Raw genomic sequence first — 24233 nt, forward strand, 5'->3', positions numbered from 1 at the left:
ATTTATAGCTCTGGCATAAGTATGTGACTTTGGGCAAATTGTACCATCATTCAACTAAAAATGAAGGGATTAGATTATTCTCTGTTATATCATACTTCTGTGACTATTCTCTTTTCTTTTCTGGCTAATTGCAACACATTCAAAACTCACTCAGAATCAATTTAACCCTAATTGACATTTCTAAAACATTCCATTTAATAACAGCAGAATGCACATGACATGCACGTGAAACATTCACCAAGGCAGACCATATATACTAGGCCATAAAATAAATCTAAAAAAGTCAAAAGCATTGAAATCATACAATTTTCTCTATACTCAACAGAATTAAAGTAGAAATCAACAACAGAAGGATATCTGGAAAATCCACAAATGTGTGAAAATTAACACACTAGCTGGTCCAATGGTAGTGGGTTATCAGACCTTATTAAAACTAGTGTCACTTAAGTTGGTATTCAATCCCCTGTGGCTAAATTTGACTGGCTTTAAAAAAATAAAAAATAAAATAAACACACCTGTAAATAATCCATGGATCAAAGAAGAAATAAAAGGGAAGTTAGAAAATATTTTGAATTGAGTGAAAACACAATACCAAAATTTGTGGGACATAGCTAAAGCAGTGCTTAAAGGAAAATTTATTAAATGTTTATTTTAGAAAAGAAGAAAAGTCTCAAATCAGTAATCCAAGCTGCCACCTTAAGAAACTAGCAAAGAGCAAATTAAACACAAAGCAAGAAAAAGGAAAAATAATAAAATTAAAAATAGAAAGAAATAAAATTGAAAACAATAATAATAAAGATAATAAAAATCAAACACTAGTTTTTTGAGAAGTTAATAAAATTGATAAATCTCTAATCAGAGTGACCAAGAGAAAAAGAGAGAATACAGTAAATACCAATATCAGGAATGAAAGAGGAGAGGATCATTACAGATCCTACATATACTGAAAGGACAGAGTAATATTGTGGAAAACTTTATACTAATAAATTTGAAATCTCAGATGAAACAACTTCTTTGGAATACAAATTATCAAAGTTCTCTTAAGACACAGATAACCTGAAGAACTCAATATCTAATAAAGTAATTGAAGTCATACTTTTTTTAATTGAATCATAATTGATTATACATATTTTGGGGATTCAATGTTGACATATATTGAACAAATCAATATTACTAGTATATACATTGTTACAAATTGTACTTATTCTCTCCCTATCCCTGTCTCGCTCCCCCCACCACCACCACTGATAACCCTAGATTTCTGCTCTCTCTCTCTGAAAGAGTAATGGCTACTCTGTTGATTTGTTGCCTAGATGATCTGTCTACTGCTGAGAGGTGTGTTCATGTCCCCCAATATTATCATAGAGCAGATGCTTTTTCTGTCACTCTGGAATTGGCTTTGAGGAGAGAGACATCCTCTTCTTTTCTTTGATCTCTGCTGGTGACTCTCCTTGTGTCAATGCACTCCAGTGGCTGGCGGACCATCTGCGTGGTTGTTGTGATGTCTAGCCACTTTCGTGGCAGCTGTGGTTACTATGGTGGCTGTGGTGCGCCACCCCCATGGAGGTGATGTTTTTGGCATGCTCCTTGGCGCTGGTGGTGTGCCTGGTTGGGGGGGTGGTCCGGTCCCTGGCTCTGTGCCCTGGGCCAGGCCCCAAGCCGCTGGTGGTGTGCCTGGGCCAAAACTAATTTTTTGTCCTTTGCTTACTTCTAAAATGGAGGAACTTCCTGTAAGAACCAGTACTTGAGCTGTGTGGTTGAGTTAAATTTTTGCTTTGCTGCTGTTTCCCTAGGGAAGGCTTTTTGTGCAGCTCAGGGTTTAAAGGTTGACCTTATAGGTACTTCCAGCTCTCCAGAGACCCAAGGCACCTGGGTTGTGTAGAAACTCTGATCTGAGCCTGAGTCTTTTCATCAAACTGCACCCAATGCAATTCTATATTCCTGACCAGTCTCCTCTGAGCAGTCCTGCGCTGATTGGGGAATGGATCAGCTAACCTTGCTATGTCCCAGTGTTCCCCCGGTGGGCCAGTCTCTACCAAGGCCAATGCTCCAAACACTTCCAGGCCCTGGAACAACCTTTTTTCAGTTGTTCTTGCTCCTCACTCCTGTGTGGGTCCACAGGAACCCTATTAGTGGTCTTACTGTCCTGGGGGCCACCAAGGCCCTCTTCTCACCTGCCACCTCCAAGCAACTCCATCTGAAGAGCACAGCTGTGGCTTCTGCCAGCTCCTGCTCCATGAGCTCAGCAGCTCCAGCCTTAAAGTGGCCTCAGCCCAAAATGCTCCGAGCAGTTTTTTCCTTCTCTCATCCTAGTTTCTCCCACCTTCATGAACTCTGTAGGTCTCTCCTCCTCTTCCCCTGAGCTCTAGCAGCCACAGCTTGTCTGTTGTTACATTTTTATAGTTGTAAACTGATTGATCTGCAGGAGAAAGTGATGCTGGGGACGGTCTATTCCGCCATCTTGACCAGAACTCCCTGAAGTCATACTTTTAAACTTTTCCACAAAGATTTTTATCAATTATTAAACCTCTTCTAGTGGGAAGGGGGAGGGGGGAAACTTGCTCACAAAGAAATCTTAACACCCAGACGACATCACTGAAGAACTCTGCCAAACGTGAGGAATAAATAATAACAACTCTACACAAATTCCTTCAGGAAACAAAATTAGAGTAAACACTTCTCAATCCATTTTATGAGACCAGTATTACTCTGATACCAAACCAGACAAACTAGACAAACCAAGACATCGCAAGAAAAGTACAGACCAATAATCCTCAAAAACATAGATGCAAACAGCCTTAATGAAATACTAGCAAATCAAATCCAACAATATATAAAAATCCACTTGACAAAAAACCACTTGACAAAATTCAACATCCCTTCAGTAAACTTCTCAGCATATTAAAAATAAAAGGAAGTTTCCTCAACCCGATAAAATATCTATAAAAATTACACCTAATATTGTACTTAACGGTGAAAGTCTAAAAGCATTCTCCCCCGGATCACTTGTATTCAACACTGTACTCAATCCACTCATATTCAACACTGTACTCAAGATATTAGCCGGTGAAATAAAACAAGAAAAAGAACTAAAAAGACATACATATTAGAAAGGAAGAAGTTAAACTGTCTGTGTTCACAGACAACATGACTGCCTACCTAGCAATCTACAAAAGGAATCTACAAAAAAAGGTATTAGACCTAATAAGTGAGTTTAGCAAGGTCATAGAATATAAGCTCAATAAGGGCTGGCCCGTGGCTCACTCGGGATAGTGCGGTGCTGACAACACCAAGGCCACAGGTTCGGATCCTATATAGGGATGGCTGGTTTGCTCACTGGCTGAGCGTGGTACTGACAACACCAAGCCAAGGGTTAAGATCCCCTTGCTGGTCATCTTTAAAAAAAAAAAGAATATAAGCTCAATAAAGAAACACATTTCCATATACTAGCAAAAAAATTGGAAACAGGAACACCATTTAAATTAGCATCAAAGGGCCGAGCCTGTGGCGCACTCAGGAGAGTGCGGCGCTGGAAGCGCAGCGACGCTCCCGCCGTGGGTTCGGATCCTACATAGGAATGACCGGTGCACTCACTGGCTGAGTGCCGGTCACGAAAAAAAAAAAAGACAAAAAATAAAAAAATAAATAAATAAATAAATAAATAAATAAATTAGCATCAAAAACATGGAATCCATAGGTACAAATCTAACAAAATATGTGCAAGATGTGTATGCTGAAAAGTAAAAAACATTGATGAGTGAAACCAAAGAAAATTTTCATAAACAGAGAGATATGTCTGTATACTGAAATACTCAATACTTTTAAGATGTCAATTCTCCCCCAATTTTTTTTAGATTCAACACCTATCAAAATCCCAGCAGGATTTTTGCAGAAATTGACAAACTGATTTTAAAGTATATATGGAAAGGCAAAAGACCTAAAATAACCAGAACAATTTTGGGAAAAAAACAAAGTTGGAGGACTCATATTACCAACTGAATTCAAGACACACTATAAAACTACAGTAATTAAGACAATTTGGTATTGGCATTAGGACAGATATAGAGATCAATGAAATAGAATAGAAAATACAGAAATAGACTCACACAAATGATTTTCAACAACGATGATATGGTAATTCAACGGAGAAATAATAGCTTTACAACAAATAGTACACGAACAATTGTTCACCGATCTGCAAATCAAAGAACCTTGCATTTTATATAAAAGTTAATTCAAAATGGATCGTAAGCATAAATTAAAACCTAAGACTATAAAACTTTTAGAAGAAAACAGAAGAAAATTTTTGTGACCATGTGGTAGGCAAAAATATTTTGGAGAAGACATAAAAAGCATGAAACACAAAAGAGAAAACTGATATAGTAGACTTCATAAACAATAAAAAACTTCTGTTCTTTGAAAGACACTGTTAAAAAAAATGAAAAGACAAGCCACAGACTGACAGAAAATATTTGGCAAATACATATCTTATAAAGAACTGACTTATATCCAGAATACATAACGAACTTCTACAACTCCATAAAAAACTAGAATTGAAACAACCCAAATAAAGGGGGCAAAAGGCTGGTAACACCAAGGTAATGGGTTAGGATTCCCTTATCAGCCAGCCACCTAAAAAAAAGGGCAAAAGATCACACACACACGAGCGAGTGAGCAAGCGAGCAAGCGAGCAAGAGAGAGAGACCGATTGCAAATAAGCATATTTTTTATAATGCTCAACATCATTTTGTCATTAGGGGAATTCAAATTAAAGTCACAATAAGATACTGCTTCAAACCCATTAGAATGGCTAAAATTAAAAAGACTGACAATAACAAGGGCTAGCAAAGATGTGGAACAAATGGAACTATCATACACTACTGATAGGAATGCAGACTGTTACAGTCACTTTGGAAAACTTTTGTCAGTTTCTTATAAATTTCAACATAGACTTACCATTAGACCCAGCTATTCCATTCCTGGGTATTTACCCAAAAGAAATGACTATATATGTCAACACAAAGACCTATATTTAAATATTCACAGCAGCTTTATTCATTATGATAGTGGTTATTCTACTCTATACATTTGTCAAATTCATTGAACTCTATGCTTTAAAAGGATGAATTTTATCATATATGTACTTCAATAAACCTGATTTTAAAAGAAAACCATTCAGAAGTCAGCCCTCCCTGACTCTATCAAGGCTGGTCTAACTACCTCTTCCAGGTACAACTCCCATTGCTCCCTATGAAGGTATTCATCAATCATCAGCTTACCAAGTCTAAGAATCTTGTCTTATGTATCTCTGGATCCTTAACAGCAAGAGCAATGCCTGGTGGAAAGCAGATGATCAATTAACAAACGTAACTGATTCTGGCCATTAGCCTAATACATCTTAGTTTCACTTTCCTCTAACAATTTGTAATTCTATTTTATCTGATTTTTAGTACTATGTTACTTGTTTTTTTTTGTTTTTGGGGTTTTTTTTGGCAGCTGTCTGGGGTGGTGACCTGAACCCAGGGTGGGGATCTGAACCCATGACCTTGGTGTTATAAGGCTGCACTCTAACCAACTGAGCTAACCAGCCAGCCCTACTAAGTTGCTTGTTACATCTATTTCATAAATAAGTTTTGAACTCCCACAATGATATCAAGTTTCTAGTTGGCTTAAAAAATGTTTTCTCTTTCTTTTGTTCTTTGGTATACCAGCATAACCAACTTTATAAGACAACACCTGAATGTCAACTCTCTGAAATTAGGGCAGGTTAGCATAAGCACATTTGGATATTTCAAGAAGACCACCACCTAAGGAATGTGTGAGTTGAAAAACATGATGAAGGCCAAGGCCATCTTCACTGGCCAACCTATTGCCTTGCAACTGCAATGTTAAGAAGCACCATATTCCATGAAATGTACAAAATCAGATGAAAGATAAAGAAGTACTTGATAACATAGCCTATCTACAGAGAGCCAAGTATGGCATGTAGGAAGACAGACAGAGCACATGCCTCAGTGCCGGGTTCTTCTTGGCTAGTCTAAAGGCAACCAGTATCTGTTACCAAAAGAGAAGAGAAAGGTCTTAAACCAAAAGTCATTATTTTTTAAGTTTTAATTAAGACCAGCCCTAAAACAGAGAAAAAAATTAAAAGATAAAAGAGATTTAAAAATTGTAGGAGGTTAGAATTTAGTTAAGGAACATATATACTACATGCTTTGCTCTAGTCATTATAAGAAGGACACAAACTAAATAAAAATATGGTTAAGAGCATGATTTTACTTGTATGTGCAATTTTTTTTTTTTTTTTTTTTTTTTTTTTTGTCTTTTTCGTGACCGGCACTCAGCCAGTGAGTGTACTGGCCATTCCCATATAGGATCCAAACCCGCGGCGGGAGTGTCGCCGCACTCCCAGCGCCGCACTCTCCCGAGTGCGCCACGGGCCCGGCCCCTGTATGTGTAATTTAAAAACACTGAACTCACAGAAGTAGAGAGTAGAAAGATGGTTACCAGGGGTTTGGGGGGAGGAAGTTTGGGGAGATGGTCAAATGATATTAAATTTTAGGTAGGAGGAATAAGTTCAAGAGATTTATTGTAAAACATGTTAGCCACAGTTAAAAAAAAATCTTTTAATAAAAAGTAAAAATATCGTAAGCAAAATGAGAGCAGAAAATTTTAATCTTAAAAATAATGCGAATTAAATTGTTTCTTCAAAAAGAAACATACCAGAAAGCATATATTGAATAAATATTAAGAAAACATCAAGGATATTTATAAATAATCTATAACTAACATTTTAGGGTTACTTTTAATAGTGGTATCATAGATACCACAAAATAGAAATGGTACTTATTTCAAGGTGGGGAGGAGGGTTACCAAGGACCACACGTATACACCAGTGTAGTATAGTACAAAGAGAACAAATTTTTAAGTCACCCAAGACCAGATTTAAATTCTAGCTCTATCTAACTGTGTGATCTTGAGTAATTTCTTAAAATCTCTGAGACTCAATTTTCCCATCTGGAAAATAAAGGCAATAATATCAACCTTCACAAGGTTGCTATAAACATTCATTATAATAACCTACGTCTGGGGTGGCAAATAGGTTTCATTTCATATGCAATTCTGATAGATTGCTAGTTGCATCCTGGAACTTTGCATTAGAAAGAATTATGGAGCTACTTGAGCTCAGCTAGAAGAGAATGATCAATTAGCTAATCAGTCATGGGTACAGCAAAGGTGGGGGACAGGTAGCCATATATAAGGTAGGCAATTATCCCTGTGCTCAATAACAGTATCTCTTCTTAATCCTGGAATAACCCAACTCTACTGGTCAAAAGAGAGGTGTTTAATGGTGTATTCCTTATTTCAACTTCATTTTCAGATTCTACAGGGGAGCATTCAATGAAACAGAAATAGCAGAATGCTATAAGAAAGCATTTCCTTTCCTATACACCCACACCCACACATACACATACACACAAACACACACACATACACAAAACATCTTAAATTAGCACCTTAGGGTGATTCTTCATAAGTTTCTTCAGTTACAGGTATTTTTATTTAAGCTGCGCAATGACTCAGACATAACAACGTAAGTAATATAACATAAGCAAATAATCATAAAAATCTTCCTTAGTAACATAAGTAAGAAATCATAAAGGTCTCTCTTTATAATAGGAAATGTAGAGTCAGAAGAATCAACAAAAAGGTTAGAAAGGTTAATTTGGAGATGACAACTACTTTAAACTGTAGTCCAAAAATTACCTGCTGACCCAAGTATTTCAGCCCATCCAAACAGACTTTCCATTCAATCAAGAGCTGGTAGACATCCTCCTTTCCACCCCATATCTTCACCACAAAACAAGACACAGATGTATCAAGACGGTCCGGCATTATTCCAAAATCAAGACTCCGCCACGTTGGATTCTGTTGATGGAAATGAAAACATGCTTTAGGAAGATTCTAACTTGCTTAGAATTATTTCAATTAGGTGGTAAATCATTTTGTTTTTAAAAACCAAAAGACCTCATAAGTACATTAAATTGCAAACTTTAGTGAACAAACTTAGGAAGACATTCCAATTAACACAAAGGGGGTGATAATGGTAGTTTTGAATTTCTCTGCTTACTTATTATATAGTCATTAGAAAGAGCATATATTCCCATCGCTCACTTATTCAACATTTACTACATGATTAAAGAGCCAACTCATAAAAAATGCCCTCAAAGAGCCTTCAGCTTATTATTGTTGGATTCAAACCTCTATTTAAGTAATTACATTGTTTCATAAAAAGATCAATAATAGAATTATGCAAGAGGTTACACAGTAGCATAGGAAGGGATAATAAACTCTGAAGGAACCGGGGAAAACACAGAAGCTGTGAAACCTGGCTTTTAAAGGACAAGTAGGATTTTACCATGCTATAATAAGGAATTCCAGGCAAAGAGGAACACTAAATGACAAGGGCTCAGAGGTGTGAAATGGCAAAGTGTGGTCAGGGAACTAAGAACAACCACTGGAGCACACAATACAAGAGCAAGAGGACGCAAAGGTAGAGAAAGAAACAAGGAACTAAACTGAAAGATCTTTTTATGCCTTGCCAAGGAGGCAATACTTTTTACTCTGTACAAAAGGTGGGGCCATTGAAAAGTTTTAAAGTTAGGAAAGAAAAGGTCAGCTTTATGCTCTAAACAAACATTATTTTTCATTAAGAGAATCATCTAGACAGTTGAAACAATCTGAAACGTCAAAATGTTAAGGGGCTTTAATAACAACAATAGAAATGAACTACAATGTATGAATGAATTACTTCCACTTATTTCCCCTATATTTAATGTTAGGGCTTTCACTGCTGAATGTAAACATAATCAATCTTACTAAATTAGCAATTTTCATATTATGTAAGTCAGTAAATCAAAGGGTCTTCAAATAAGGGTAACTGTTCTTGGCTTTGTGGCAGTAGTTTTCCTGACCAAAGTTGGGGGAGGGGGACACGAGGGAGGATACTGAAAGACAACCAATAATGCAATAACATAGCAAGCATGTTTATGCAATCAGTTTTACATTGGATTATATAAAAAACTAAATTCCAGCCATCCAAGAATTTCAATCTAAGATGAACAGAATTCCATTCTTATCTGACCCCATTCTCTATCTCACTATAATTGTTTTAGCAACCCTGCTAAATAGGGGCAAGGTTTCATTTAAATATGAAGATAACATTAAGGTCTAGGAATAACAATGCTGATCTGCACAAGAAATGCTGAAAGAAGTTCTTCAGGCTGAAGGGAAATGATGCCAGATAGAAACTTGGATCTATGAGAAAGAATGAAGAATATGGACAATGGTAAATATGTGCGTAAATATAAAAGACTATATGGCCCAAGGGGTAAATGGAAGGGAGCCATCCATTTATGATAGTTACAGTCTAGACAACCCTCTCATTGAAAACTAAAAATGCTGGCTAGAATATTTTTTAAATAATAATAATCACCATCATCACCAAAGTATTTGCAAGCCAAAAAGGAAAGAACCCAGAGAGATAAGTGGAGATCTAGAAGGCTTTTGTCTTGAAGTCACTGCCAACCTACACAAAGTTGGGGCTTTGGGTTTAGCAGTCTTAAAGGAAGACAAAGACATAATTCAAGACATAGGCCCAGCCCCACCCATGTCTAAAAGAAGTCCTTCTCCACATTGAACTGGGACCACAAAAGGGTTATATACCCACAGAATATGAGTGAAACAAAACTAAATCCACCCAAACTCCTACCAATAAACGTCTGTAGAGAAGTCGCCAGGGGGAGTAAGGGTAGAACTTTGCATAGAAGAAGAAAACACATAGAAAGCCGCACAGAGATAATAAGAAAAATATGGATAAAAGATTTAAAAACACTATTTCACAGGTTCAAAATACCCAATTGGTCTTAAATAAGATAAATAAAAGTACAATCATATTAAGACACATAAAAGTAAAACTCTACAACAGCAAAGCAAAGATATGATCTTAAGAGCTATCTAAGTAAGATTAACTTCAAAGGAATTACAGACTAACCAGTGACCTCAACAGCAAAAAGTGGAAGCCAGAAGGCACTGAAATTTTACTTCCAATGTCTTGAAAAACTGACAACCTAGAATTCTACACCCATTGAAAATATTCTTCATGAATCAGAGTAAAATAAACATATTTCCAGACAAGAAAACGTATGTGTGTGATATACCAGCATATGCTCATTAAAGAAAATTCTAAAGGATATACTTTTGGCACATGTAAAATTATCCCAGATAGAACATCTGTGCTGCAAGAAAGAATCAGTAGCAAAGAAGTGGTAAATATAAATCTAAAGGAGGGGTAGGATTTCTGACATGGCAGAGTGAGTAGCTCAGAAAAGTTTTCCCCAAAAAAGCAACAATAAAACTGGTCAAAATTGTCAAAAACAACAATTTTAGGGCTCTGGAAATCAATCAAAGGCATACACCAAATTGAGAAGCAGTTATTCATGAAAAACTACTGACTTCAGGTAAGAACAGGGGAGTGTGTGGATTTTTGCCTGGGGCTGCCTTTCCCCAACCCCAGTGAGGTCTGCAAAATCATTCCATTTGGGGAAAAGGGGAGAGCTGTAAAAACCAACAGGTCTGGGATGACTTGATTTGGGATGGAGCATGGAAAAACCTCAAGCCCGGCAATGTTGTAAGTAACACTATCAATCTCAGTGGTAAATCAACGGGGAAGACCAACAGCTCCTCTAGCCTGTGGTTACAGTTCTAGTTGAGAAAACCAATGAACTGGCAAACTAGCCAGAAATTTAATAGGAAGATCTGAAAAATGAGATAGCTATAGGTGGCCATGATAAGCAACTAATGTATCCACACAGAAGAGTCCAAAGAGGGTCCAAATGATCCACACAACCCTGGTTGACCACAAGCTGATATGCACACACAGAGGAGATCTGAGAAGGCCCAGTAGAAAGTAAAAGCTGGGAAGACTTAAAACTGCCTAAACTTGAAATGCACTTCCAATCCATTGGCAGAGGTTACCAGCCTGAGGCATTTGAGCAACAAAGTCTGACCAACCACTGGCTGACCACTAAGCTATGCAGACACAGGAGTAATCACTAGAAACGTGGATGGGCTTAGGAACAGCAGCAATCAACCAGACAGGCCTGTGGAGTGGCTTTGAAGAGTCATTTAACTGCAGCCTTTGCTCTGTCAAATAAAGAGAGCTGAGACACAGTGTGGTAGAGAAGAGAGTGCTATAATTAAGCTACAATGCTAAATTACATAATTCCCTCTGTGTCTCAGAATCTTCAGTTATAGAAACTAGAACCACTATCACCTCACAGGGTTTTTATGAAGCTTGGACGGAATAGTAGTAACAAGTAATTACAGTAAAAGCTACCAATTTAATGCTTATTATGGATAAGTCCTATATAAAGTCAGATAATACATGAAAAGGGCATAGCAGAATGCCTATTCTAGCACATAAAAGTATCTAATCTGCTGAATAAATTAACCCTGTTAATCCTAATAAGAAGCCTACATGAGGTAAATAAGATGACTTGTTAGCCTCAATAGTTAAGACAAAATACCATATTCCATCAAATCCGAAATACCACCAATTGTAAGATACATCATTATTTTATGTACAACTAAAAAAAAAGAATTGACGTTAAAATGCATCTAGGTTTCAAGAAAGTTAAACTGTGAAAAAATTTGTATGTTAGAATCAATGAAACACAGAAACTACATCTTCTTGTCTAAGGTCATCCAGTAAAAATGGTATCTGAATTTGAATCTAGGTCTCCAGAATTTGCCATGTTCATTTGTGTGAGTTTGTCTTGTTTTTCTCTCCCCACCATATCACATAAGACAGAATTTATAACAAAAGAGACCTTAAGAGATTGTCACCAATTTCCTTATTTTAGAAACCACAGCTGGAGGCAGAAACAGGAAGAGAGAATACCTCCCTCTACCTGTGCCCTAGTCTCTGGGAAAATGGAATTGGGGCAACCTCACAGAACTCAAACGTGCTCTTGCTGCTCTGTCACCACACTCTACAGCTGACTAGGGATGAGGCAAAAATAAATGACTAAACATGACTGTAAAGGCTAGAATATTACTACAAGAATGAAGCATTCATTACAGATTATCTAGGAAGGAACTGGCCTTCACAGTTCACCCAACTCTCCATCTAGGACTTTGAGAAACTTGTAGCCAGGAGTTGTGGGGAAAAGCTCTCTAGTTCTGGAGCTTGAGGTTGTACCTGCTCCCCTTGGTCGCATCTCCTTCTCTAACCCAACCTTACATGAGTAACATTTGTGAGTCATTTAGCACATATCGAGCATTACACTTGATTTAACCTGGACTACAGTACAAATGAGGAAGCTACATACAACACAGAAAGAGACAAAATGAGCATGTTTACATTTGCTAAGAATGTTAGAAGTAAAAGGGACCTTTGAAATGTCTAGTCCAACTCAAGTTTTGAAAGAAGGAAGTCGAGGCCTCTGGCTATATCCCTTCCCTGCCTCTACCCCACCTATTCTTTTCTTGGCTAACTTTTCTCTCACCACCAGGTTTCAGTTCAAACATTTCTTCCTCAGAGAAGGCTTCCCTGATCTCCCCGTCAGGCTCCACCGTGTGCCATCCCCTATTAGTGTGGGTCTTTTTTGCTGATTTTTCCCCCAGTAGATAATACAGTACTCTGGAGACACAGTAAATACTAAAATATTTGCCTAATAAACAAAGAAAAAACGTCTATTCCTGGTACTCTACTGAAAGAAGACCTAATTATTTGAGAATCAAAAATATTAAATTTAAGGCCAAGGCTAGAATGCATAGCTTAAGATTCCTTTGCAAAAAACAGTTCATTTTCTCACCTAACATGACTCATACTTTATAAATAGAGAATATAAACCATTTTACAGGAGCCAGCCTGTGGCTCACTTGGGAGAGTGTGGTGCTGATAACACCAAGGTCACAGGTTCGGATCCCTAATAGGGATGGCCAGTTAGCTCACGGGGTGAGCGTGGTGCTGACAACACCAAGTCAAGGGTTAAGATCTCCTTACCGGTCATCTTTTTTAAAAAAAAATTTTTTTTTAAATAAAAAATTTTTTTAAAAAAAAATTTTTTTTTAAATAAAAAATTTTTTTAAAAAACCGTTTTACTCATTTTTTACTGGTATAATTACTACAAAAAAGGGAGAGCAATGAAAGCTGTGCATGCCCTGATGCCTTTGGGATTGACTGCCCCTCTTCTGTGCTCCCATAGGAACCTGGGAGTTAGCTTTCTTAAGGCACCTGGAAATGATGTGTCACCATCACTGATTTTCTCATCTGTCTTCCTCTCCAGAATGTCAGCTCCTCAAAGGCAGGGATTTCCACCAGTGTATTTATCTTCTATAGTACCTGGCACCCCCTGTTACTAAAAGTTCAATATGCCAGGTACCACACTACCAGTTTGACTATATATTCTTAATTTTTACGAAACTCAAGAGTGCTGTGAAGTAAACAGCGTTATTTTTCAGAGGAGGAACTGATGCTAGAAACCACTAAGAAACCTGCCTAAGGTTATAAAGTTGGTTATGTTTGGAGCAAGAAGACAAAGTCTATATCTGACTCTAGAGACATGAAAACATTAAATAACTTCTGTATATGAGGTAGGCCATGTTGCTGGGGATCATTTAGCATAAGAGCATTGGGCTTTATGTCCCAGGTAGCCCCAGAAGAATGAGTCTAGAATGAGAATTGATGTTCCTCATAATAACCCTGAGTCACTGAGAAAAGGTTAAATAGTTTTCCCTTATTTAAGAAAAGGGAGAAGAGAGAAACCAAAAAAAAAGGTGATATGGATATGAAAAACTCAAATGATGTTTTACCAAAATGGAATTCAACAGACCACCAACTCCACATATCCATGAATAATCAAAAACAGAAAGCATGAAAAAAGAGCTTCTTAACTATCAAGTTAGATCAAAAATATCCCATAAGCTAAAAAAAAAGTCTCAAATGCTTGCACAGGATTTGTTTATTCTTAATTGGTATTAACTAGCATGGTTTTCCAAAACACATACTTCACAAAAAAGAATATCTAAACAGCAAATAAATATCTGAAAGGATGCTCAACTAGAATAGTCTAAGAGAAAGTGTAAATAAATTCACAATATGATACCACTATCCCACCAGAATGACTAAAATTTAAAAGACAGATAATACCAAGAAGTTTGGGCAAGATATGGAGCAACTAAAGCCCTCCCACTGCTGGTAGGATGTAATTGGTATGAACACTTTGGAAATATCTGCTAAAGCTGAACATAACCTACATCCCAGCATTTAATTCCACTCCTAAGTACATACCTCAGAGAAATGCATACATATGTTCACCAAAGGATAGGTTCGTTAGAATAAATGAGGTACTACATACAACAACATAGATGAATCTCACAAATACTATGCTGAGCAAAAGAGTATTTGCCACAAAAAACTTCAGAACCAGGCAGAACTAATCTATGGTGTTAGTCAGGAAAGTGGTTCTCTTTAGCAGGAGGCAGTGATTAGAAGAAGAACACAAGGGGTATTGATCATGTTCTATTTCTTGAACTAGTTACATTGACTTGTTCCCTTTGAAAAGTCATGACTATTATTTGAATACTTTATTATATGTGTACTATATTTCAATAAAAATTAATGAAACTATATTTTTAAAGACCCAACAATGGAAAAAAATTGAAGGTACCTGCAGAGATAAACCAAATGAAGTTATCTATTCTTTTTGTGTGTGTGTGACCGGTAAGGGGATCGCAACTCTTGGCTTGGTGTCGCCCGCACCGCGCTCAGCCAGTGAGTGCACCGGCCATCCCTATATAGGATCCGAACCCGCGGCCTCGGTGCCCCCAGCGCCACTGCGCTCCCAGCACTGCACTCTCCTGAGTGAGCCACGGGTCAGCCCGAAGTTATCTATTCTTGATATAATTTCCAGCCCTAAAGAATGAAGAGCAGGAGAAATTGGAGGACCTTCCTGGCCTTCAAATTATACCACCTGAAAAGGTAGGCATTTACTCCCCTATATCTAAGATCACCTCTCAACAGTATATGTGCTCTAGAATATGAAGTAGCATAATTCCAAATTCTCACTATCAGAGTGGTAAAGTACCAGAAAAAGCATGAAATAACCAGCCGCTTCCCAAATGAAAAGAGGAAAGACTTGGTGAATATCTGAAGAGCCATATTACATGGAGGAAGCAGGGTGCTTTTGAGGGCTGTTACATTAAATATTCTTAAATAATTCATTCTAAAATAAATCAAAAGTCTTCAGAGGAGAGGGGAGTTTTTGAAGTTATTACATGAGGTTCAACAGATGAGCTGGGTTTCCTCTGCAAGTCAATACAACATTAATACAACAGAGCTATTGTCAATCTCATTACAAAGACTTCCCTTTATACTTTTACAAAACAGTCGTCAGAAAATGAGCAGTAATTCCTAAGTTGGTACATTCAGATACAGGCAGATACAGCCTGCTATACATTCAAAGACTTTATTGCCCAATATTTTTAACTGTATAGACCCATTTTTTATTTATATTTAACCTATACACATCAGCCCAATTTCTAAGTGGAACAAGTTATTCAAGTACTAACATCATTTTCAGCTAGATATTCACTGAAAGTACAGTAGCAGAATATCAGACTAGTTATAGCTTTGAAAAGTTCACCGTCTACTAACTACCCACAAGAGGACCTAAAATCATTATTTATCGCCACTATCTATTACTATAACACTGCTTGGTAGTAAATGCATAGTCACAAGAAACATAACTAAGAATTCATAAAAGTTGTTCCAACTTTCTGAAAACATACAAGATATCTCACTGGAATTGCATATTAATTTTATAATTAGTAGTAGCCCAACAAACTCTCTTTCCCCTGTCTCATTCACCTCTACTCAGACTTCATATTTCAATTTAGGATTTACTTATTGTTAGAAATCTTTCTTAACTCCTCCATCCAAACTGAGATAAATAACACTCCTAAATGGTTTCATAGCATCCTGTTCTTCCCTGGTACTACAGTTGCATGTGTTGATTATCTCAGTCTCCCCCCAAATCATGTAGTTAAGCAAATAGAAGGTGGAAAACCTTCAAGATGATGCGACAGTTTAACACGGAGTAACATAATTTGACACAAGCAACACAAAGCACACAAATGAAATGTTAATTCGTTTAGTCACAATTCAACTGCTACATAAACTTGGTTTGAGAATACTCAGACCAGTAAGCCATAAAAAGCATTTGTACGATTCAGTCGTTTCCCCAAAGACTTCGAAACAGCTCAGTCAGTCAGAATTCCAAAAGAAGTTTATGGTTGTGATAAATTATGTCATGTGCTTTCCCTAAAAGTAGATGCTCTAAAACTGTGTTTATTCAATTATAAGGCCCATCACTGACCTCTATTAGATCTCTAGCAGACATTTAATCAGTTGAAGGAAGTGTGACATAAGGGAGGCTGTGAAAGAGCAGAGCTCTCGGACATAAGTTTTACCAGTCACCAATGTGTACCTAGATCAAATTCCTTAGCCTGTCTGAACCTGTTTCCTCCACTATAAAACAGACATATCTCTTATCTGGTAGCACTGTTATCAAGATAAGAAATAATGTGTATAACACATCTAACATGCTACTTAAATCATAGGTGGGCACTTAATAATTGATACCTCTTCTTTATTAAAGAAACACGCATGTACAAAGAAACTTCAAAACACACACAAATTAGCTATCACCATTCTTATTACCACCATGAGATTTTTAATATTTTAATAAAAGTTAAAAACTCCCTTTTGAAACAATATCTAATGATTAACTTTAAACTGTTAAAGACAGAGACGTAGTTTCATTACACAATTCATCTCTACTTCTATATATGTACAAAATCAACTTTAGAGAATTTAGTCACTTCCATTGTTATTCCTTCAATCACTTTAGTTATTAATTAACCCAGTGAGTCTTCAATCATATTAAGAATTTAACCTCCCACTGAAACAAAAAAAGACAATTTGGAGGGTATGGCTACCTGAAGCCAGAGACATTAAAGTTGAATTATAATTCACCATTAACTGTTCTATGCTAAAGATATCCGAGAAGAAACCATGACTCTGACATATAACTTGGAGACATAGCTCCACCATCTAGCCTGTCAAAGATGTGTTATTGTAGTTACTCAGTCCAACAGACACTTATTGGACTTCTCTGGGTAAAGCATTAGCTAGGGACTATAGAAAATAGAAAAATGAATAAGGTGGGGGATCCTTGTCCACCAAATGCTCCCAATTTTGCATTATCTGTAACTATCTCTTCCAAAATCTCACTCTCACATGCTAACCAGCCCTTGACCATAATCTCCTATTTCTCTTGGTCATTTTCTCTGCTGCCCTGATCCTCAATTCCTTTGCCCCGTCTCTCTGTCATACTTGCCAGCAAAACCTCAAGCCACCCCTGTTCACTCCACTCCTGCCACTAAACTTCTTAGCCATTTCTTGAAAACCACAAGTACACTCTTGTCTTTGTAGTCTCCTGTTTCTTGGCCCAAAGTCTTCCCCCAAATAGAGACATAGCTTGTTAACTCACTTCTTTCAGGTGTCTGTCCAAATGATATCTTCTTCTATGTGACTAGCAGAGAAAAACAGTAACAACCCCTGACAGGTACTTATTCTGCTGTATTTTACTACATTATATTCATTATCATCTATCATATTCCCATTTATCATAAATTCTAACATGCACTTTTCTTCACATTGTAAGATGAATTCTGATTTTAGAAATAGTGAAATCATGCTGTGGGGAGAAGAGTAGTAATTGTGGGAGAAAGGAGACGTGAGCATGGGAGCCCCATCAAGCCGAGGGGACTTTTTTAGTATTTGAAATAAAAGACAAAAAAAGACCCACAAAAGAGCCCAACCCAGAAAAGAAAAGAAATAATAAAATCAAAAAGGTCCTACAGTCTTTTGACCACCAGGTGGCAGTCACCTGGTGTCACTGTATCTACATGCACACCCTTAAAAATAGCTGTCCTTCATATCAATTATTTTAAGTTAGGCACACTGTTTGGCACTACATGTGCTAAATTTAATTGCCATTTAAAATAACTCTCTTGATTTAGATTAAAACAAACAAAAAAAAAACCCCTGTATATGGCATCTATCAATAATTTAAATTCAAAAGAGAAAAATAAAAGTGTTGGAAACGAAGTAGAATAACCAGAACTCTCACAGACTGGGGGTGAGAGTGTAAATGAAACAATAATTTTGGAAAACTGTTTGGCAGCTTTAGCTGATCATATGCATATTCCTAGCAATTCCACTCCTAGATATATACCCAACAGAAATGCATATATATATTAGGAGAGTGTATATAGCAGCACTATTAGTATTAGCTCAAAGCTAGAAACTAACCAAATGCTTGGCAACAGAAAAATGGATAAATTCTGTTGTATTTACACAATGGAATACTATAGAGTAAACAAGCCACAGAGACATCCCACAATAGGAATGAATATTACAATATAAAGTTAAGACATTTAAGTCAGACACAAAAGAATGCATACTATATGATTTCATTTATATAAAGCTCAAAAACAGGTAAAATTAATCTATGGCTTTAAAAGTCAGGAGAGTAACAGTGACTGAAGAGGACATGAGGGGGTTTCTGAGGCACTGAAAATATCCTATTTCTTGATCTGAATGCTGGTTGTACGAGTGTATTAAATTTGAGAAAATTCCTCAAGCTCTATACTTAGAATCTGCAAAATCTTCTGTATATTTGTCAAACTTCAATAAAAAGTACTGAGTTTTAGTGTAGGCAGAAAGGCACAGAAACAGCAATGAGTTATGAATTTGGTATTAGAGAAGCAAATATTTGTCAATGGAGAAATGACCTCATCCAACTTCTTTATAAGACTTAAGGAAATTCCCACAAACTGAAGAAATTGACATATTTTATTGCTGAGGTATGTAGAAAAAGACTTCCTATCACAGGTCAAGCAATGCACCTGAAGGAAGGAAAGACTGCTAAATACCTTGGAAGGAATGAAAGAAATTTCAAAGTAACACGAAGTTAATAAAATTGAATCACAATTCACATAGGACTATGAGGGGTCTTCAAAAAGTTCGTGGAAAGATTCATGTTACCTTTTTAAATTCCTTTTTCCCACAAACTTTTTGAAGTACCCTCATACTACCCAGGCCCTACATTTCAGTTTAATTAGAAGTGTTTATTTATTTTTGTGTGTGATCATAAAATAATGGTGAGTCTTACAATTGACAACGTAAATTTGGATACATATATATATGTATATATGATACACCATACATATTTTCTGATCTGTCTGCCAAGTCCAAACAAAGCACAATACAATGACTAAGGAGGTTATAAGATGAAGCACACAAGGTCCCTGCTTTCATGAAGTTTATCATATATAAAGGAGGTAAGACAACCATATAAACAGCTATTATACTGATTTAGATTGGTACCAGTGTATAAGAAAAGTACAAAATATTTTTTAAAAAAGAAAAAGGGGAAATTTCTTCCTGTTAATGATTATAAGAAAGCTTTTCAGAAGCATCTAGAACTGTGCTGTCCAAAACAATATCCACTATCCACACGTAGCCATTTAAATTAAAATTAAATAAAATTGAAAATTCAGTTCTGCAGAAGAACTCAACAACATTTCAAGTGCTCAATGGCCACATGCGGCTAGTGGCAACTGTATTGGACAGTGCATAGAACATTACCATCACTGCAGAAAGTTTTATGGGATGGCACTAATCTGGAGTATTCTGGAGTTAGCAAGGGGCACAGAATAGGTACATAAGGACAGTTTAACCTTTGAGAAAAAATACTCTTTTTAATCTTGAGTCCATTTTTCCATGGCACCTTTAACATCAGAGTGACAAAATCAAGCCACTCTGATCTGAGGACCAAGCTCAGAATATAAACCTAGAAAAGCATTCTACATCTTAAAGTTATATGAGTAAAAAAAGAATACTCACAAGCTCATCAGAGTCCAATTTAGTTCACCAGTTTAGTAAAAATTTACCCAAAACTTTAGCTAGAAATAAAGTATTTGAATCTTTGCCTAATCCTTTGGTAGCTAACTGAGGATCTGAGGTTTCAGGTTATAACTTAGAAGTCAGTCAATAAAAATATAAATATATTTATGGAAGAACTGATTTATGCAGCATCTTCTATGTGCCAAGCACAATGGTAACCAGGAGTGGGTAAAAAAAACATTTAAACCACTAACTGTACTCAGCAAATATAACAATAACTTAAGAATTGAAAAATCATAAGCAAGTAAGGAACCAAAACGTTCTGCCTGTCTGTGGGCCTGGCAGTGGTTCTTTAAAGACAGCAAGATAGGAGGTAACAATGTGCCATCTCAGGAATATTCTCTGCAGGTTGTTGACTCCTGTGGTGCCCAATGCCCATTAATCTGAACCAATCACAATGATTTAGCAAAAAGCTAAGAAAGAAGAGTTCTCTCAAAAAGAAAAGAATAAATGAATTCAAGTTACAGAACCCATATTAAAACATAAAAGAAACAAAAAAGAATTATTGCCACAAATATCATAATCCAAATACCCTTAAAAGGAACATTAACAAATCAAGATTTATCAAACAACTATCCAATAGAAGTACACTGGCAACTACAGAGCCATAAGGACAGACAAGTCTCTGAACTCCAGGAGCTTTCATCTACTTTGGACAACAGAATGTTCATGAACAATTACAAGGCAAGCAAATGTTGTAAGTGGTATGCTCAGAAAACAATTACAGGATAAACTGTGAAAGAAAGAAACATAGAAATCTTTTAGTCCAATCCTCTCCCTTGTCTTGAATCCATTCTACAAAATCCTTCAGAGACAATATTCAGCCTAAGTGCACCAGGGATGAAGATGTCACAACCTCACAGCCAGTTCCAAAGAAATTAAAGATAGGAGCCAAAAGGAGTTCACGATAGGAGTTAACATTCAGAGAAATGATGTTTAGAAATATGGATAGAGACGTCAAGTGAATATCAAGTAAATACAATACTAATAATGTAGAGCAATACACTAAAGTACCACTATGGCATGGGGTCCTTTATGACACAAAGCCAAAGAAAAAAGCAACAGGATGTTGTAAAACCACCCCCAACTAGAGAAACATTTGACTACAGAAAAGGGGGTAGAATAAATCAAGGCAAAACTCTACTCTATCTACCCCCCTAATAACCCCTAGCTCTCAACTGTCTACAGACTACTTCTGTTTCCACCTAAGCAAAGTGAGGAGGAAAAACTAACATTTACTCAATAGCTACTATATGTCAGGCACGGTGCTACGCATTTATCATGTATCATTTAATTATGTAGAATCAGAGCTTTACTGGTGATTGGAGCTGCCCAGAGATGGGCTCAAGGAACCTGTCCTAGTATACAAATCTATTAAGGTATTTTTAGAGACATTTAGAAAACAGCTTGATGAGGAGGAAAGAGTAGTAGAGACTTGAAGACAGATCTAGACTAGGGTTCTGGTCCTGCAATTGTGTGACTCTGCAGAAGTCACTGGCCTTCCCTGGGTATCAGTTTCTTAAGATCTGCCCTACCTACCTTACAGGTTGCTCTAAGGATCAAAATGGAATAATAGATGTAAAGGGATTCTGTAAATATAATACATCCCTGATATCCATTTATTCATTTATTAAGTACCTACTGAACATCTATGCTATTCTAGACTCCAAGGTTACAGTGGTGAATGAGGTCCTTGCTCTCATGGAACTTATGTTCTAGTAGGTGGAAGACAGTATTAAAACACAAATAAGTCAGCAAGAGTCTTCAATAGTGATAAAATGCTCTGAAGAAAATAAAATAGGATGATGTGGAAAAGAGTAACTAGGGGGGAGGGAACTATTTTAGAGGGAATGGTCATAGAAGGTCTTGCTGAAGTGACATAGCTGAGATCTCTGAGACCTCTTCTGCCAAGTGGAAGAGCTGAGGAAACAAGAATTCTAGGCATAAAGAACAAGATGAGCTTGGCATGTCTGAAGCACTGAAAGAATGAGGTCATGCCTGGAACACAATGAGTAAAGAGGAGTGTTAGAAGACGAGGTTGAAAAAGTGGACAGGGATCAAATCCAATAAGGTCTTGGCCCATTAAAATAACATTTTCATTACCATAAAGCTCTCCCTTTTGACAACACGGCTTAATAAATTGAGCCACTTATGCAAATATCCAGTATTCACATTATCAAAAGTAGGATACTTCCAACTTTCTAACTGAGCAATGCCATCACCAAGAAACAAGTGGAAGTACCCAACACAAAGGGCTTAGATGTAAAATTCTTAAGAACTATACCTAAATAAAAACATCATTTATTATGATGTTTGGCAAGTCAAATAGTCAAAATCCTCTTTATAGTAAATGAACATGAAAGAATTATAGAATTTGAGTTTTTAACAGATTTAAAGTCTTTAATGAAAAAAAAAATCAGTTCATCCAGGAAATATTCATTAAGCACCTACTATGTGCCAGGCATGTTCCAAGCACTAGAGATACAGCAATGAACAAATCAATGATGATTTAATAATAATTGAGCAGAAGATTTGTCAAAATAGCATAATACCAGAACTGAACCTCAACTTATTTTACATCTCTGCATTTTCTGAAACAGGAGTTATAGGCTTAGTCATATGTACCTGTCAGAAAGCAAACTTACCAAGGAATTCTTAATCACTTCACTTCTATAAAATTCTGGAAAAGAAGAAAAAGAACAATAAGTGATATGAAAGAAAATAAGCTCATTAACTGAATCCTGTAAAATTTTAAACTTACATTCCAGTAAAACATTTAAAACATTTTTAAGGGATCTATTTTCTCTATATCTTCATCTATTAAATAAATAAAAATAGAAATAAAGATTAAATAAAAATGCTTTAAAGAGAAAAAACATCTGCAAAGGTGGTTAAAAACCTTTCAGATTTAATTTAGTGACTTATCTTACTGGCACCTATTACCCAAGATTCTAATTTGAACCCTTAAAAACAAACCTTCTTCCTTTCCCACTTCCACTCTCTACAACTGATTTCATCTGCTCCATTTTTCTCAAACAACCTCTAATGATTATCCACTGTAGTACTGTGGAACAAATACTGATGTAGCAACCAGGTAACTTAAGTTCTAACTCCACCTCTGTCACTAACATTCTGTCTCTTTAATTCCCTTGGGCCCATTTCTTCATTAGACAACCTAGAAAGTTAGACTAATAATCAAAGGTCCTCTGTAAGCACTAAAATTTCATAATTCTACAAACCTTCATATATGTTGGTAAATGTTACAAAACCCAAAGACACAATCAAAATATGCCAGAATTTCAGACAGATATTCTCAACAACGCTCCAGCATTCCCTCTGCTAACCCAAGTCACCTCTAGGCTGCTCTGCCACTCCAGAGTCTACAAGGACTTTTGTATCCTTCTGTGGTTATAGGGCAATATTTCCCAAGTGTGATGCACATACCACTGGTACTTGAGATGATTTTAGGTGACACATGGATAAACTTTATTTTTTTTCCTACTATGCGGAAATTTATGTCTGAAATATCCAAGGGTTCAGATCCCCTGTAAGCTCCATGTGTTTGTTCTGTTCAACTGCTATCTCTTCAGCACCTAAAACCAATCCTGGCACAGGGTAAACACTCAATAAATTTTTTTTTTATTGAACAAACAATATCACAGATTAGACATAAGTTTAAAAATAATGACCTTAAAGAAAAATATTAAGTATGTAACAGTACAGAGGGAATTCAAGTATGTTGTCAAAGTTGTGTCAAAGTCATTCACTAATGACTAAAGCTTGGGAATTTTCAAGCAGTAAAAGAAAAGTGGACCTAGACACGAAACTTTTACAGGCAATCCTTTTTGATTAAAGTACTTCTTGACAAACATATCTACATTTATCCTTGTCTTCCAAAAAACATAATTATTCTATTTTGTGAGAGATTATCATACATATTATGTGAAAAAAACAGGTTGTAAGAAAAGACTTACAACAGGATCCCAATTTTTATAATTATGCTAACAATATTTATCTTAGGTGACAGGATTAAGCGGATTACTTTTATTTTTATTTGCTTGGCGGTCTTCTAATTTGTCTATTATGAACAATTATTTTTAGATAAGAAAACAGATCATTCTAATTTCTTTAAAAG

At 36.4% G+C, this 24233-nt stretch overlaps 1 protein-coding gene across 2 annotated transcripts in view; it reads right to left on the reverse strand.

The window, feature by feature from the left end:
* The window catches only part of UVRAG (UV radiation resistance associated), a 303565-nt gene that overhangs the window by 245948 nt on the left and 33384 nt on the right, over positions 1-24233 (reverse strand). For both annotated transcript variants that reach the window (XM_063093326.1, XM_063093327.1), the window contains exons 3-4: positions 22744-22778; positions 7768-7929 (exon numbers count right to left, since the gene is read on the reverse strand). In XM_063093326.1, coding sequence (XP_062949396.1) covers positions 7768-7929; positions 22744-22778 — 197 coding nt within the window. The remainder of the gene's footprint in view (positions 1-7767; positions 7930-22743; positions 22779-24233) is intronic.

The sequence above is a fragment of the Cynocephalus volans genome, chromosome 4 (genome assembly GCF_027409185.1).
Source record: "Cynocephalus volans isolate mCynVol1 chromosome 4, mCynVol1.pri, whole genome shotgun sequence".
Lineage (NCBI taxonomy): Eukaryota > Metazoa > Chordata > Mammalia > Dermoptera > Cynocephalidae > Cynocephalus > Cynocephalus volans.